Here is a 16985-nt window from a genome sequence, read left to right as displayed (position 1 = left end):
AATTTCATGCCCATCATTTGGTCAATGGGGACACTGTTAAGACTGTCGTTGTCGTCCTCTTCAAACGCCTCCGTCTGGTTGTCGTCATCGTCGGCTCGGCGCCGGCCACTTTGGCCACCGTATTTGCCATAAAGGAGAGCCTCGTCGGGATCGAGCGCGGACAAGTCGTCCGCGCCAGCCTTGATGGCCGCAGCGGAGTCGGAAATGAGGTGATTCCCGACATGGGTGAACGCGCCCTCCATCTTGGGTTGATACTCGGGCAGGTGCGCCGGATCGTTCTGTGTAGACGGTTGTCAGTCAGCCTCGAAGCGGGTGAGAGTGAATTTGCCGTGAGGCGTAACACCAAAGAGGGAGGAAGAAGAAAGAGTGGCTGTAGGACAAAAATACAGTCGCTCGCGCTTCGGCCTCACATACCAATGGAATGAAGGGAGGTATTTACCTGAAAAGTAAATATGAGTGATGTAGGAATCCGGTGCGTGAAGCTTCGGCGCGGATATTAAGGGAAGGATTCGATGGTTTCGTCGGCCGGCCTCACATCATCGCCGCAGACACCGGGCGGGAGAGAAGGAAGCAAGAAAACCAGGTTTAGCAGCAAAGATAGTAGACTCTCGATCTCGAATTCTCAGGTGAGGGATTCGCTGCCGGGGGAATTGTGATCCAAGAGGCAGAAAGCGTTTTTCTCTGCACTTGACAGGCTGGATCTATTATCAGACAGTGGAAGCGGCTAAGAGACTCGGGAAGACTGCGGTGCTAAGGCAAACGTCCAAGACTTTGGTGGGATAATGCGCCCACGTGATAAGGTGGCGCGTTATCGATAAGCTAGAATGTCGGCAGAACTGATAAGCCAACTTTTTTTCTTCTACATAGCGGTTCTCATTCCCAAGCCTGCGGATCGGGAACGCAGCCGTCAAGTGGTTCGGCAACAGTTGAAGTTGAACCATCCATCATGATTGTACGTTGATCCGATTATCGTGCTGTAGAGCACTTGGACTTTTGTCGATGGCTAACAGTGAGATTGCAGCGCAAACAAGCTCGCCAGCGGCGCGACTACCTCTACCGACGGGCGCTTCTGCTGCGTGATGCCGAAATCAGCGAAAAGAGGGCGAAGCTGAGAGCCTCTCTGGCCTCAGGAAAGCCCTTGGACCCGACAATTGCCAACGACAAGTCGCTGAGGAAAGACTACCAGTATGACGAGTCGCGAGATCTTACTACGAATGAGCAACTGGATTTGGACGACGAGTATGCGCAGCTGTCCGGCATCGTGGACCCTCGAGTTCTCGTAACGACTTCTCGCGATCCCTCGGCCAGATTATCGGCCTTTGCGAAAGAAATCAGACTCCTTCTCCCGACCTCGATCCGAATGAATCGTGGTAATCTCATCCTGCCAGACCTCGTCAAATCCGCCCAGTCTGCAGGCCTGTCCGACATGCTCCTGCTTCACGAGCATCGCGGTACACCCACAGCCTTGACGATTTCCCATTTCCCCCACGGACCGACAGTGTCATTCTCGTTGCACAACGTTGTGCTACGCCACGATATCCCCGGTAGCGTTCGAGGAACGGTTTCCGAGTCATACCCTCACCTCATCTTCGACGGCTTTACGACACGCCTGGGAGAGCGAGTTGTCAAAGTTCTCAAGCACCTGTTCCCGCCCAGAGAGCCAATTACCAGCAAGGCTAAGATTGGCAACCGCGTGGTGACATTCAAAAACATTGACGACAGCATCGAAGTCAGGCATCACGTTTTCGTGCGGACAGGTTACGATAGCGTTGAGTTGGCCGAGGTCGGGCCTCGAATGACCATGAGAGTGTTTGAGATCCGCGGCGGTACACTGGAGAACAAGGACGGCGACGTTGAGTGGCACCTGTCGCAATACACACGGACTGCCAAGAAGAAGAATTATCTTTGATTCATCATTGGGCATCTTTCATCTGGTGGACAGAGCTCTCAGCGCCTCCCTTTTGCGCGCAGAATGGCCGCTCCCTGCAATATTCGACGTCTGCTGGGGCATGAATCCGCTATCCAGCCTTGCCAGTGGAGGCGGGCTTAGAACGACGTTCCAGGCTGATGGTGGCCGCCATGGCTGAGTATAGTACATTTTTGGTCCAAGACGGCCTCATGTCAAAGAGTGCTTCGCCACGATGGCGACGTAAAGCTTCATGCGAAGGCTTTTGAAGCCACAAACTTGTACGCCAGCAGCGGTCGAGTAGGGGTGAGAGCCGAGGAGATATTGCATGGATTTTAGCGGCCTTGAAGGCCAATCCATGCGCCGTTGTCGATTGACGACTCCAAATAGCTGATATTCAAGACGCTTTGCGGATCAGCGATTGTATATAGTGATCTTTGAGGATACTGTACATAATTATTGAAAGGTTTTCTGTTAAAAGTTGTAGTTATTTACGATACTGGTCTGTTGTCTTAGTTGAATGAGACGTACCTAAGGTAGATTGACTTCTGATTCGCACTGGCAACCAAGCCCGCGTGAGGATACTCGCGAGCTCCCTTATTAGAGAGAGCCTCAGCTGTACTTCTGATTACACCGATCAGCTATCGAACTGCCAACAAGCATCCGTTTATTAGCAGACGCTACGTGAATACTTGCACGTTCTGGTAAGGTAGCAATCGGTTAATGCAAGATACCACAAGAACCGTCAACGTCTGGCAGAATACGAAGCTACAGACCCCTGCCTATCATCTGATCCTACAAGCATCCGACTTGCGAGGGCTTCTCCGGCTTCAGCGTCATTTGACGTAATGCCGGGAAAGAAGACTCAGAGAAGACTCAGATGAAATCTTGTTCCCTTTGTCTTGGTTTGAAAACCAATCCTCGCTCCTCACTAATGTATATTCTACTCCTTGATGGCTGACAATAACGTTGATCGACTGCGACAACTTCTGGGTGATTTACGCACCTCGAGCAGTCCATTCAATGGTTCCGCCTCTACCTGCATGCAGATACAGCAGGCCAGCCCACTGCAGACTTCGCTGTCGACGCGCAATGATGGCATCCTACAGGCTGCCGTCCATTGGCTCGTTTGCTGGCAAGGGCAGCCCCAGCCACGGGTTGATGACAAGTCAGACCCGTTTCGCGCGCCAGGCAAGGCATGGGTTCATGGCCGCGGCCGCGATGCGCATCGATTGGCGGGCGCATGGGCCAGCGATCAAGGGACTCAAGGGACTGGAGGAATCTGGGCAACCGACGGGCCCTGTGGAGCTTGTCAACGGGTGGTGATTCAATTCCATTGCATGCTCAACCTTGAACGTGGCAAGGCGGGCTTCGTAATGGCGCCGAACGACGACCAGCTTCCTCTGTTTAGCAGCTACAAAGCACTAGCAGCACTACCTAGACAGCTGCTGGGCGCAGCGCGCTGACAAAGGCTCCGCCCATCCGCAGCAGCACGGAACGTGAAGTCTTTTTGCGAACACGACTCGGCCTCGGGTCGCCGGTTGAGGATTGGAATTGAGGGAAAACCTGGTGCTTCAGCCCGGCTTGTTGAAGCTACTACTACTATACCTACTCAACAGCCCAGTGCCCAGTAATGGCTGTCTCTCGAACTCCGTAGGTACCTTGTAGCAATCCAGTCTGGCTTCACTTCTGGGCAGCTGGCCGTTGTTGTACGTCATCACAGCCTGTGCATGTACTCGTACTTTCGGACCTCCACACTCACGGGCATTTTTACCCTTCTCTGTGCTCACTCCTCCCATTCGGCCTTTATTTTTGCGCCTCTGCAGTCTTCCGCTTTAGGCCGCTGAAAAACAAATTGCCGTCCTCTGACCTTCTCGCTCTTCCTCCACCTCCGCACCACCCGAAGCAGCTTCGGTATACCTTAAAGCTACTGCTAATTGTTGCTGCTTCTTCAATTTGTGCCGCAACTCCCCCGCCAATTAGAATCCTTGTGCTTGTTCATCATTCTCGAACTTTCACAGCACGAGGCCGCCTTGTCCGCTGTTCCCTGCGTCTGCTTTCTGCAGTCTTGAAACTACCTTGTTTGTACGTACCGGCAGCAGCAGCGGCGACACCGCAAAAGCCAAGCTTTCGGACCTGCCTCTAGCGGTACCTGTCGCCCGAAAAGCCATCGCCGGGTACTTCTGCCCTTCTTCTCCTTCCTCTCCTCCTTCTTCTTCACCACCACACGAGAAACTCCCGATAGACGCTTTTCCAGCATGTCGAGCGGGCAAAATCCTTATTCGCAAGGCCCTACCCAGGAGTCTGGATACGGCGGCGGCGGCGGCGGCTATGGTCAGGTAAGCATGAGGCGTTCTCGCGGCGCTGCGATAGCCGCACTTCGCGAAGAGCGAGGACGATGCTAACAAACTGCGCCCGGGCAGCTGAACCCGTATGCTACCAATGCGAGCGACAACGCCTCGCCGTATGGCAACAACAACTACGAGCTGCAGGACTACAACAACCAGGGCACCGCTGGTGGCAATGGCTACGCCCAGGAGCAGGCGTCCCGGCAGCCTGCCGTGCTGTCGCAGCAGGACTTCCTCAACCGCGTGCAGAACCTGCGCAACGACATCAAGGCGCTGACCGCCGACATTGACTACATCGGACAGCTGCATCAGCGGACCCTCAGCACCACCGACCAGGAGGCCACTCAGCAGCTGGAGCACTACGTGGCGCAGACGCAAATCCGCAACACCGCCATCAAGGACGGCATCAAGGGCCTGGAGCGCGACCTGCTCAAGACGACAGACGCCTCGCGCAACACCAAGAAGACCCAGCTGGAGTCGCTCAAGACCTTTTTCAAGTCCGAGCTCGACAAGTACCAGAGCATTGAGCGCGACTACCAGCAGCGCTACCGGGAGCAGATTGCCAGGCAGTATCGCATCGTGAACCCGGATGCGTCGGAGGACGAAGTGCGACAAGCCACAGAGGCCGATTGGAACAACGAGGGTGTTTTCCAGACAGCTGTAAGTGTTTTTAACTCCCCTTCTGTACAGTTAGAGGTGTATTGGATATCGGGGAATCGGCCTTGGGTGCCACACAATTCCAGTTCCTAGCTAGGAGCCTGTTTGCGCGGGTATAAACATAAGCAATGCTGACTCGACTGTTTGCAGCTTCGCACCAACCGCACCGGCCACGCCGCCTCTCTGCTGGGCAACGTGCGTGCTCGTCACAATGAGCTCCAGCGCATCGAGCAGACGCTCTCCGAGCTGGCCATCCTCTTCCAGGAACTCGCCGCCATGGTTGAGCAACAGGAGAACGTGGTCGTTTCTGCCGAGGTCAACGCCGAGAACACGGTGCAGAACATTGAAAAGGGCAACGAGCAGGTCAGCCAGGGCATTGAGCACGCCCGCCGCACCCGCCGCCTCAAGTGGTGGTGCTTCCTCATCTGCTTCCTCATCGTCCTTGCCATCGCTTTGGGCGTTGGCCTGGGTGTCGCTTTGACAAACAAGAACTAGTTTCCCCTCTGCGGCCGCTGTGTTCATCACTTGTCTTTTTTTTTCTTCTCTTTGTTTCTTCTCTTCTTCAAAATTCCAAGGGAGAGCCACACTCCATGGCTCACGGGGCGCAACTCTTTTTTCTTTCTTTCTTTTTATTCCCTGCTTAGACCATGACACATGTATTCAAACTGCAACAGGAGGAAGGCGAATGCCTTTCCGCAGCGGAACGATCTTATACAAACTTAATTCTAACTTTTCGAGACGCTACACGGGGAAAGGTAGCGTTGATTGCAGCAGCAAAGGGCCGGGGAGACTGGATTGACAGGTGTGAGAGGAAGGAAAAACGCGTCCAAAAACCAAACATGACATATATTGTGTGGAAGAATGGGGCTGCGATGGATGATGACTCTTTAATACCATGACGTCTCGGATGCCGAAGGACTTGAGGATGGAACGCCTTACCTTGGGCAAGGGAGGCGGACGGGGGAGTTGATGTGATGGTATGGATGAACATAGGATAGGGCTTCTTTTTATAACTTATGAAGTGGACAATGATGATTCTTTTATTGCATTTAAACATGGGAGGAGGCTTTCTCTCTGCCTTTGTTCGAGTTGCGAGTGGTGCATGCATCGTCGTCCTGTGTTACAAGACGTTTTCGATAAGGTATCTGGCCCTCATACCATGATGCAAAAGGGGAAAATGACATGGCCAGTCGTACAGGACAAGAGAAGGTAAAACCTCAGACAAATATAAAATAGAATTACAGATACGAATACAAGTACAGAAGAAAACGGTAGCTAGGTAATTCTTTCAATGACACCGTTACATATCCGAGCGACGTAAGATGTCATTTTTAGAGTAAACATGTACAGAGAGATTGGTTTCATTTCTGCATTACCAAAGTCACCACATACCACCTTTGCCCCCTTTCTTACAATTCACCACCCCTTTTTTGAACTCCTCTTCCCCCGGTACAGCTCTCTCGTGTACAAGTTCACTTCATTTTTGTTTCAGCTTTCATGTTTTTTCCTCCTTGTCCAATGCTTCCTTTGACTGCCCATTAACTCGAAACATGGGTCAAGAGCTCGTCATTGTCGTATGAGTAGAGTGTTGACCACCAAGGTAAAAAGGAAAAGTACGGGATGGTGAGCTCGCTTGAATAAAAGACAAACAAAACTCTTTTCATCCCAAATGTACCTCAATCTCCCAAATCGTTGTTGATATAAAACATGGCGGTAGCATGTACATTAGAGGTGGTACATGCGCACGCTTTGTATGCGTGCATTCTGCGCGTCTGAGAGCAATCTCCTCCCTCCATTTAATCGACTCTCTTTTTTGGTTGGTTTTTTGTTTCCTTCCTCTTCCCCGTTCCGCTACCGTCCAGCTATCCCTCCTGGAGACTTCGTGAGACGTAAACTTAAGGCATACGGAGTCCTGCAGGGCCGCCTGGGCCGCCGGCCAGCTTCTCTGCCAGCTTGGGGTACTTCTCCGTCACCTTGACCTGGGTCCGGGTGGCCTCGGCGTAGGACAGGGCGTTGACGATCTCGCCCTCGGTTCGGGCAAGCTCGGCGGCGCGCTCAAAGTACTTGAGCGCCTCAGTCACCTTGTTCTGCTGCAGCAGGAGCTGGGCCATGGTGGCTACGGCAATGTCACACTCGGGGTCGACTGCAGAAATTGTTAGCCTTTTGTCACAGGAACAATTAAAGATGGGGGATACTCACTAATGAGGGCTTTCTGGCACAGCTTCTCAGCCTCCTTAAAGTCCTGACTTGACTGGAAGAGGGCCAGAGCCTTGTTGATGAGGGGCAGCACGTTCATGGACATGGGCTTGGACTGCTTCTCCATCTCCATGGCCGTGTCGAACTTCTCAATGGCCTCGGCAAAGTTGCCCTGGTCCAGCAGCAGCTCGCCGTAGTAGTTGTAGACGTCGGGGACCTTGGGGAAGTTCTTGATGCAGCGACGGAAGGTGGCCATGGACGAAGCGATGGAGCCCATCTTGTACTGCGTGACACCAAGCTGGATGTGGGAGAAGATGAAGTCCTTGTCCAGGTCGATGGACTTTTGGTAGTCCTTCTGCGCACTCGCGAGATCGCCCTTGATGAAGTGAGCCTGGGCGCGGTGGTAGTAGACGTCGGGGTCCTCGCTGTCATGCTCGAGGGCCTTTGCGAACTCGGCATCTGCCTTGTCCGGCTCGCCCAGCTCCAAGAAGATGCTAGCCCGCTTGATGTAGCTCTGGGTCATGGTGGGATCGAGCTCGATGCTTCGGTCGAAATCCCGAGTCGCGTCCGCGTGGTTGCCCAGCAGGGTCCGCATAGTACCGCGCAGGTTGTAGGCGAGAGCCTCGTGCTCGCCGAGATCGCCCAGCTCAATGGCCTTCTCGAACGCTTGCCTGGCCTCCTCGTAGCCCTCGGCCGTCTTCTGCTCCAGCCCCTGGAAGCCGAGCTGCAGCTGTCCGAGACCGGTGTCGGGGGAGAGTTCGACCGAGTCGTCGAGAGCGGCGGGTCGAGGCTTCTGTCGGAAGCTCTGGAGGTAGTTGCCGACGAAGATGGGGCTGGGGAGCTTGGCGGGCCTCGAGGCCATGACCTCCTTGGCCTTGTGCTCGGCGAAGACCTTGAGCAGCCTCTCAACGGCCTGGGCGGTCGACTCGCTCTTGAAGTTGTCAATGATGCACGAGGCCGTGAAGTCGAGCAGGGCCTCGGAGTACATCTTGAGGTGCTCGTATGCGGTGGCACGGCGGTTGATGGCCTTGATGTAGTCGGGGTCCATGGCGATGGCGGCGGTGGTGTCCTCGACAACCTTTTCCCACTCGCTCATGGCGCTGTAGCAGGCGGCTCGGTTGGAGTAGAAGACGGCGTCGGGCTTGCACAGAATGGCCTGGGAGTAGAGCTCGATGGCCTTGTTGTAGGCCTTATCGCCGTAGGCCTTGTTGCCGGCCTGCTTCAGGCGAGCGGCGTACTGCTCTCGGACCTCGGGGGTCAGCTGCAGGACCGAGGTCTCGTTGATCTCGGGCAGCTCTGATTCGGGCTCGACGGTGGCGGCCTTAGACTGGGTGGCCTTTGTGTCGGCGGCCTTGCGCTCGGCCTCCTTGCGCTTCCTCCTCTCCTTCTTGCTGAGCTTTGGTGACGCATCGGATTTCTGTTGCGAAAGGGCCTATGGTTAGATATCAACCGTTTCTCAAGTTCAAGTCCAGTCACCCATGGAGAGATGCCCCTCGGCCAATGCGGCGAGCGACGGCGGCAACGCAGCTATGCGATGGCCCGTGATGTCGTCATGCCCTGGTCGAGCATCTACACTTGCAACCCCTCCACTGGTGATGATGATGGCGACAACGTACCGAGTCGTTGTTCAGGTAATAGACGACGCCCGCGCCGGTGACGACAACCGCCACGCCGGCAATGGTGTAGACGACGGCCTTGTGCTCCGACACCCACGAGGATATCCGGTCCCAGGTGGACGACTGGCTCGCGTCGACGGGGATGGCGCCCGCAGGCATTGACGGCAGCGGGTTGGACATGGTCAAGACAGAGGATCGAGATCAAGAGGGCGCTGCCGGGGCGAGAGGGCGAGAGGCGCAGCTGGAAGAGGCCGTCAGTAGAAGCTGAGGGGGGCGCAAAGAAGAGCTGCAGCAACGCGCAGCAGGAAAAAGAGACACAGAATTATGAGATAACAGGACAATGATGGCACAAACGAGGTTCGGTCCTCGTCTGCCTTAGTTCGAAATTTCGCACCAGCGGCTCAGGTTACTAACAGAAAAATTCCAGCCCACTGACGCTGCTGTTTTTTTCGCGTCTCCACCCAGCTCCAGCCGCTGTGAGAGAATTTACAAGAGCATCAAAGACGAAGAAGTCTCAGGTATACCTTTCGGATTGCATGGAGACGGAGCAGATGCCTGGGGCAGCTTCGACAATTGCTTATGATTGCATGATCTACTGAGCTAGCTACTGCTGCAGGAAACCATCAGCCTTTGAATCAACTGCCTCGACATAGAGGTCTTTGGCTGTAGTATAGTCAACCCTACCTACTAGGTAGGTAGTGCGAGGTGGTGCAGAATGCCATCGTCATAGCTGGAGAAGGCAAACCGCTGCCACTCCGCGGGGCCAAAGCCCGACAACTCTTATTCACCCGACGCCATTGGCCCATTACACGCCAGGATCATCTGCCGCCTGTCCTTGTATGCACGTATTGTCGCGAACCCTGCACGATGGGCTGCCGGCTCGTGAGATCGCACCATGTGGGAGATGCTTGCACTGTACGCCCATGTGTCTGTGCCCAAGTGCCTGCTGTCAGCGTAAGGCTGGGTGTCGAGGTGGATTTGTCCTTGAAGAAGCCGATTCGCCTCTTTTCCATCCCGGGAGTTTCTTTACATTGCCTGCGGTGGACGGAACAAATAACTGACTGACGATGCTGATGGCGATAGCCAACACAATGATGTACGCACTGTGAAGCCCGTCAACTCTTCGTTACGTGAGCGCAGCTTATACCTTTTCAACGTGCTCGATGTCTTTCAATCTCAATTGTCGTTCACTGTGTATTACTTCTTAGACATTCAATTTCGATACAGAGCATCTCTCCATCTACTCCATCCGTTATTCGCATGCGATACTGCTAAGGCACATACTGGCGCAAGGGTTTTAGGATAGTGTAGTCTACAGCACACCACCTTCACTCCCCCGTCTTCAGTAGATGCCTGCGTCGGTAGTTGAGCATCATGGCCGACGCCTTTTCTCTCTTCACCTCTCTTCGGTATGATCCGGCCTTGTTGGAGCTCCCATCAAAGAAGATCGACTACGCAGGATGGAACTCTGCCAATCGGTCCCCGTTCTACATGCTCGACTATCATCGCGATCGCATGCTACGGGCAGCAACCCACTGGGGATGGGACAAGGCCATCCAAGTCCTTTCGGGCGACAAGGGCCTGGACTCGTTGAGAAAGGCAGCGGAAGACTTCATCGGCCCATCTCAAACGGCTCCATTGCGCTTCAAGATTCTCGTCAGCCGCGAAGGCGTTGTGAGCTTCGAGAAGAACAACACGGCCCCTGTTGGCCTCGAGAATCTGTTTCCTCTGCGGCTGCCTCCCCCTGGATCTCCATCCGCTCCTCAGGAGCCGAAGAAAAGCCCTTGCTGGACGATAGTGCTTGATAACAGTCAAACGGCAGCTTCAGAGTACACTCACTTCAAGACGACCAAGAGAGAGATGTATGATTCTTCGCGCGAGAGGCGCGCCATTGCCCTGACAGACGAGCGAGAAGTCTTGCTGGTCAACCGGGACGACGGGTCCATCATGGAGGGAAGCTTGACAACGCCATATTTCTGGCGAGATGGCCAATGGGTCACTCCGCCTGTTCCTGCGACCTTTGGCCTGGGGGCCGGGAGCGGTGGCCAAGACGGGACGTCGAGACGATGGGCATTGGAAAGGTGAGCTGTAGAGCGTCTGAAGTAATCTTGCAGGATAGCTAACCACGACAACAGGGGACTGGCCGTTGAGCAGAGTGTTCCTGCAAGCTCCTTGGTGGATGGCGAAGAGTGCTGGATAAGCAACGGGGTGAGGGGGTTCATCGCTGGTGTTGTTCGCCTTTAGCAGGAGCATCACAGCGAACACTAGGAGACGCCCAGTAGCTGAGATGCAGTTAGAGAGCCATTACAATTACAAGAGTATCGTTTGTCTAACGTAGTCATACAGCCATGGAATGCAATTGTGACTTTTTTCCTTCTTTTGACGCTGATACAATAATAAGGTATCCATGGACGAAAAAGACGGGCAAGTTCTCAGTGGGTGAGACTTGCAGTTTCAAGGTTGTCGCTTTGGCGGTGACGCCGCTAAAAAATGGCCTGCACCTTGATAACTCCATTGGACGTCCTTCGCGTCTACACAATCGCGTCTGCCTCACCTTTCCTCGTGAACAAACAAACAGCGCGGTGTATTTGATGCTTTTCAGTTCGTCAATGCACCGCTCAGCCATCTTTGCATAACTGGAGTTGAGTTTCTTTGTTTTCGGTCATCTTTAGCCTTTCAATCCAGCGTTCATCGGATGGTATCGTATCGAATTCATCTCTTTTTCGTACAAACATCAGCTCTATCAGGCTTCGACATCCAACTTCATTTCACCACATCATCTAGAATATATGCCACTCCTGCATCATCCTCACCATGGCGATGATCATTACGCCTGACGTGGGCCGCTCCATGATGGACGCCATCGCCGCCGGTCGCGCCAAATACGTCGAACAGCGTTACAGGCAGGCTCTTGACTCCTTCACCGAAGTCAGGCGTCCTCACTCACCATGAAACCACTTGCAGCTACATATGCTAACTGCTTGTAGGCAATCAAGCGCTGCCCGTGTGAAGTTGCAAAGAGGAAGAGGAAGCGAGACGAGATGGAAGATGAAGAGCTCAGCGAAAGTGCACAAGCACTTCTTGCAACCCTCAAAGCCACCAGACCGCCATCGTCGGAATGTCTCAACCCACTGCACCTCCGAGCTCTCAACTACCGGGCTGGCACATTCGAAAAGGTGCCGGATCTCCGTCGTGCGCAGGCTGATGCGCAGCGAATGATGGACATTGCGCCGCGCTCGCCCGAGGTAAGCATAAACAACATCAAGACACATCATAAGAACCTTCCCCTAATCGGCCATACCTACAGGGTTATCTTCGTGCAAGCAAGCTTCTGCGGGCAGATGGAAAGTCATTGGAAGCCTTCAACGTACTGACAGAAGGCATTCTGGCGTGTTTGGAAGGGCCATTTGAACCAGAACACATACGGGTACGTTTGTCTGTCTCATACCAAGGGTACCAAAGCAGTATGCTTGGTGAGTAAGCTAACGGCGTGATAGATCCTTGACAAGGCCCGGAATCCCTTCAAACCCAAGTATGCCAAGGTCGATCCTTTTGGGAGCTTTCTGAGTCTTAGCTGGATGTCAACGGCTCATCTACCGCAGGAGCTTATACGGGACATTTTTGGTCGTTTGGATCTATTAACGCTATGGTAACGTCATAGACCCCCCTCGAGAACCGTCAGCTAGTACTAATCCATATTCTCCTTCAGTAACTGTCTGCGCGTTTCGAAAACTTGGAGGAAGCTGTTGACGGGTCCAGCAAGTGTGCAATTTTGGAGGTCGCTGCAGTTCACCGGCTCCTCGAACCCCAAGAGACCCGTTCCGATGAAGTCCTTGAGGAAGCTACTCTCGTACTCATCGAACGATATTCGGGAGCTCGTAGTAGCCGATGGTCGAAGGTTTGTCCTGGACCGGAGAAAATTCGACGCCATCCTGAAGGCAGGAGTCAAACTGGAGCGCTTGGAGATCCACAACCCGCATGAATCTCTGATCCTCACACAGATTCCGAAACATCTCAAACGCCTGGAGCTTGACGGATTCCAGCGGTTCTTTAGGCCCCCAAATCCAGGGCCCGAATATTATAGGTCCCTCGTGCTAGCTGTTGCTCCCACACTCGAGACCTTGGCTCTGGCGGGTATCCCCATGCAATGGCTCACCAATGCGGATATACCAATGATGCCTAATTTGAAGCATCTCAAGATGGCCCTGAGCACCACAATGCAGCCGTGGCCGTTGTCTTTGGTAAGCAGTTTAGTGAAGTACTGTTTGTGGCATGACAGACTGACCCTCGTTAGGTGCATTTGTTGAAAAGCACTCCGAGTCTGGAGCAGTTCCATATCGAGGACCTCAACTTCAGTAGTATGCCTCTAGGCGACGAGGATTTTGACAACAACTGCGTTCCTAATCTCAAGGCTCTAACGATTTTTGATACAAAAGCACACATGTATCATGCCAATCACTTGAATACGGCTTGGAACCACAACTCTTCAGCCCTTGAGGCATATCGCCGCTTGACAGTCTTGAATGCCGGAAGGAAGCTCAAAATCCTGGACTTGCACTATGGCTGGGACTACACCGGCGTGAACCTGGAGGCTACCGACATATTCAGCCACATGCGCGCAAACCCTGCATACGAATACCAGAATCTAGAAGAGTTCCATGCCTCTAAGTTAGTCATATCTCCTCAGGTTGCACAGGACCTTTTTGAAGGACCCATCAGGGCCGGCAAGCTACATACCTTTGACATTGTTTTCCCTCTGCCCAAGTTCAGAGAGCCACTTGGGGAGTCCAGTGCGGAGCACATCAAGGAGTACCAGTGGCTTGAAGGGGCCGAAAGCATTCGAAGCCTCGGCCTATTCGACTTTCATTTCAAGAGCTACATATACATGGCAGAGCATCCTCTCATTAACTTTCTCAACAAGCTCCCATGCCTGGAGGAGCTGAGGATCACATCGACTCACTTTGACACGCCCGAGTTCCACGTTACCCTCCGCGATATCCTGCGTCTGGTGAAGCTCAAGTCGGCATACATTCCGCAGATATCCGGCATGGCTTTTGAGACGATTCGGGAGTTGGCCAAGCAGAAGGGGGTCAATCTGGTGTGGGAGAGGCGGTTGCCCAAGTGGCCATTGGCGTTGAAGGGGGATTAAAATTGGGCTTGCTAACAATGTGAACGCGGGCAGCCAAAGATTGGGAACATTATGATTTTCTTGGGCGTTGACACATGGTAAGAACTGGGTCGAGAATCTCTCTGCATCAGGGTCACTACCAGAGATGGCGCAGGGACAGCATAACAGCTTGACAGTTAGATATCACACGGAGAATGAACTGGCTCCCTATGTGGATGCAAGTCTACCAAACCCCCACACCATGACCGAAAAGGATGTAAGTGAAGCCATCACGACGCCCCAGTAACCCAACCATTCCCTCCGACCCAAAGTCCTAAGATTTCCAAACCTCAAGTATCAAACAGACACCAAGAGCAAACGGAGCCCAAACATTATACGGCGCACTTCGCCATAAAGGGGTATATATATCACCATCTCCTCCTCCTCACCCCCTACTAGTAATCCCACGACTGCTCAACGGCAAACAGCAAATCCGCGTCATTCCCCTCCATCCTCGCCCTCTCGATAGCAGAGTATCCATCAGCATCACACAACTCCGGATCGGCCCCATGGTTGAGCAACGTCGGAAAGGAAGTCTTTGCGTCGTTGAGAACAGCAACGTGCAGAGGCGTGCGGCCAAGCTCATCGGCGTGATTCACGTTCAGCCCGCTCTCGACGAGATACTCAATGTACGAGACGACCCCGTATCCCGCCGCCTCGTGAAGCAGCGTCGCGCCGTTGCGGTCCTGAACATCGATCCGGGCGCCTCGCCGGATGAGATGGTGGAACATCTCGCCGCCCAGCTGTGCCAGCGCCAGGAACAGGGGCGTCTTGCCGTCTTCGTCTCTGGCGTTTTCCAGATCGGCGCCGTGGTCGAGGAGGACGTCGACCATGCGGATGTGTCCGCGAGCAGCGGCCAGCGCCAAGGGAGACGCACGGCTGCCATGGTGGTGCGAGTTGACGTCTGCGCCCTTTTCGACGAGCATCTTGGCCATGGGGAGGGAGCCGGCATCGGCGACGAGCACGAGAGGCGATTGCCCGTCCTTGTCGAGCGACTCCATGTCGGCGCCTCTTTCGATGAGCAGCCTGGCGGTCTCGACGTGCCCGTTGACGGCAGCCCACGCCAGCATCGTCCGCCTATCGCCCGCCTTGCACTCGAGAGAGACGCCGTGCTCCAGCAACGTCTCCACGACGCCCGTCATGCCCGTCATGGCCGCGTGCAGCGCCGGCGTGTGGCCCCATATGTCGGCCGCGTGCGCCGAGGCGCCCTCGTCGAGCAGATACTTGACCAGCTCGCCATGGCCCCTCCTCGCCGCCCAGGATAGCGCCGTGCGGCCCTCCCGATCCGGGTGGTCGACGGCGACGCCGCGCTGGACGAAGAGCCGGACGGCGTCGAGCCTGCCGCGCTCCGCGGCATGGGACTGGGCGATGCGCGCCTCGTAGTCGGTCTGCAGCAGGTCGACGCCGAGGTCGAGCAGCTTGCCGAGGATGCGCACGCTGCCGCCCTCGACGGCGTGGAACAGGGCCGAGGACCCGGCGGCGCACTTGACAAAGGGGTCGGCGCCGCGGCGCAGGAGGAGGTCAAAGGTGCTTTCGTTGCCCTCCTGCGCGGCGAAGAGCAAGGGGGTCTTGCCGAGGTAGCCCAGGGCGTCTACGTCTGCGCCGTGGTCCAGGAGCAGGCTGAGGATGTCGTCGAAGCCGTGCCTCGCCGCGGTGACGACGAGCATCGAGTCGCCCAGGGAAGCGCCGCGCTCGACCAGCAGCCGGACAATGTCCAGGTGGCCCTGGGCGACGGCCCACCGAAGGGCGCCGAAGTCACCTCTTTTTGGGGGGGAGGAGGAGGAGGCATTGTTGTGGTTGTTGTTGGGATCGGCTCCGTAGGACAATGCCTTCCTGACCGTCTGGATGTTGCCCGTCTTTGCGGCCCAGGCGAGGGCGTCGCTGCGGGAGGACTTTATGTTTTGGCGGTAGAGCAGGGGGTCGAGGATGGCGTGTAAGCGGGAGCTGCATCTTGCCAGGGCGTTGGTGTCGCGCTGCGCGGGGAGGAAGTCGGCGATGGTGGTGAGCAGCTCTGGCGGGATTGCGTCCAGATTCATCATTACGAATGATTTTTGGTTTTCTTTTAATTCAACATTCGCAGCTAATGTGACGGTGAATGAGTGTGAAGTGATGTTTTCTTGGTGGTGATGGAAATCTGGTGGATTTATAGAAGATGATCGTCTCGGTAAGGGGGGACGATGAGTGATGTCACTTGCGTCGTCAATTTCAATAATCGTGCAGCGTTTGTGGTCCGGGATTCACGGCGGTGGCCTATAGAGTCCAGTTGAAGCCTAAATGTGAGGTTGATTTGGGAGTCCAAATAATGATTGGCCCTTTTGCGCCAAAGTAGGGATGAGAGCGGTGGAATGTCACGATGCAGAGTTGCCATAGGACGGCCTGCAACCGAGTCCGCAGGTAAGGGAGGCAGCAGGTCCTAAGACATAAGTATGACAAGTGGCTACGAGACTTTAGGACTGGGAAAAGGGGGGGAAATAGAATCTCCCAAAGGAGAAAAGCAGACGGTCTTCATAATTCTACTGTAAGTCATCCATTTGGAAGTCTTTTGCTATGTTGGAAGGGGCAAGTTTCGTGCTTCTTATTCATGTTCAACCTTCGCGACTCCAGCCGGTGCCATGAGATAAAAGGTTCAAGCATAAGCAAGGCTAAAATAAAAAAGCTCCCAGGGTACGGAGTGCTCCGTGCTCCCGAATCCTCCGTACATGCAGCCCCCGTCAGATGCAAGCTGCAGCTGGGCCAGGTCAAGTGCCTACAGCCAGCCGTAATACTACTTACCTTACATCATGATGCCTTACCTTTCAGCTTGTTGGCAATCTAGAATCTCTCATCCTGTAGCTTCGACGGTCGTGTATCTCCAAGACGCCGTCTTTCACCTGGGATTGTGCTACTACCCCGGATCGTTTTCGAGCAATCATCTAGAATCACAAGCCTCTCCAGCCGCTCCCCCCCCCCTCCCTTTTCCCGTCCCCCTTTCACCGTACCTTGTCAACAAGCAAAAAAAGGATTCAGCTGCACTCATATCCTGCATATCAGTGCATACACCCTACATGACAACTGCCAATCCCTGCAAGCCCACCTGTTGTGACACCCAATCATCT

The 16985-nt window shown here is 54.5% G+C and overlaps 7 protein-coding genes across 7 annotated transcripts; 4 read left to right on the top strand and 3 right to left on the bottom strand.

The window, feature by feature from the left end:
- Positions 1–946: 946 nt before the first annotated feature.
- BBK36DRAFT_1156338 (Brix-domain-containing protein) lies at positions 947–1909 on the top strand (the record flags this gene model as incomplete). The annotated part of the gene is made up of 2 exons (XM_024893916.1): positions 947–952; positions 1022–1909. 2 exons carry the CDS (start codon positions 947–949, stop codon positions 1907–1909), a joined length of 894 nt encoding a protein of 297 aa, XP_024753101.1.
- Positions 1910–4164: 2255 nt separating this feature from the next.
- On the top strand, positions 4165–5406 carry BBK36DRAFT_1156337 (t-SNARE; the record flags this gene model as incomplete). Its single annotated transcript, XM_024893915.1, has 3 exons — positions 4165–4245; positions 4330–4914; positions 5062–5406. 3 exons carry the CDS (start codon positions 4165–4167, stop codon positions 5404–5406), a joined length of 1011 nt encoding a protein of 336 aa, XP_024753100.1.
- Positions 5407–6806: 1400 nt separating this feature from the next.
- BBK36DRAFT_1111085 (mitochondrial precursor protein) lies at positions 6807–8882 on the bottom strand (the record flags this gene model as incomplete). Its single annotated transcript, XM_024889667.1, has 3 exons — positions 6807–7054; positions 7111–8524; positions 8724–8882. 3 exons carry the CDS (start codon positions 8880–8882, stop codon positions 6807–6809), a joined length of 1821 nt encoding a protein of 606 aa, XP_024753099.1.
- A 1215-nt stretch (positions 8883–10097) lies between these two features.
- Positions 10098–10967, top strand: BBK36DRAFT_1110632 (hypothetical protein; the record flags this gene model as incomplete). Its single annotated transcript, XM_024889606.1, has 2 exons — positions 10098–10804; positions 10859–10967. 2 exons carry the CDS (start codon positions 10098–10100, stop codon positions 10965–10967), a joined length of 816 nt encoding a protein of 271 aa, XP_024753098.1.
- Positions 10968–11537: 570 nt separating this feature from the next.
- On the top strand, positions 11538–13872 carry BBK36DRAFT_1166011 (hypothetical protein; the record flags this gene model as incomplete). Its single annotated transcript, XM_024894848.1, has 6 exons — positions 11538–11651; positions 11711–11968; positions 12031–12150; positions 12221–12372; positions 12433–12964; positions 13018–13872. 6 exons carry the CDS (start codon positions 11538–11540, stop codon positions 13870–13872), a joined length of 2031 nt encoding a protein of 676 aa, XP_024753097.1.
- Positions 13873–14285: 413 nt separating this feature from the next.
- BBK36DRAFT_1110348 (ankyrin) lies at positions 14286–14723 on the bottom strand (the record flags this gene model as incomplete). Its single annotated transcript, XM_024889574.1, has 1 exon — positions 14286–14723. The coding sequence occupies one exon, from the start codon at positions 14721–14723 to the stop codon at positions 14286–14288; it is 438 nt and encodes a 145-aa protein (XP_024753096.1).
- A 666-nt stretch (positions 14724–15389) lies between these two features.
- On the bottom strand, positions 15390–15926 carry BBK36DRAFT_1094166 (ankyrin; the record flags this gene model as incomplete). Its single annotated transcript, XM_024889055.1, has 1 exon — positions 15390–15926. A coding segment is annotated over one exon (537 nt), but the record flags the coding sequence as incomplete, so codon positions are not given.
- Positions 15927–16985: the final 1059 nt, after the last annotated feature.

Source organism: Trichoderma citrinoviride (genome assembly GCF_003025115.1).
Source record: "Trichoderma citrinoviride strain TUCIM 6016 unplaced genomic scaffold BBK36scaffold_2, whole genome shotgun sequence".
Lineage (NCBI taxonomy): Eukaryota > Fungi > Ascomycota > Sordariomycetes > Hypocreales > Hypocreaceae > Trichoderma > Trichoderma citrinoviride.
The sequence above is the reverse complement of the archived record's forward strand: the minus strand, read 5'-3'. Positions and strand labels throughout refer to the sequence as shown.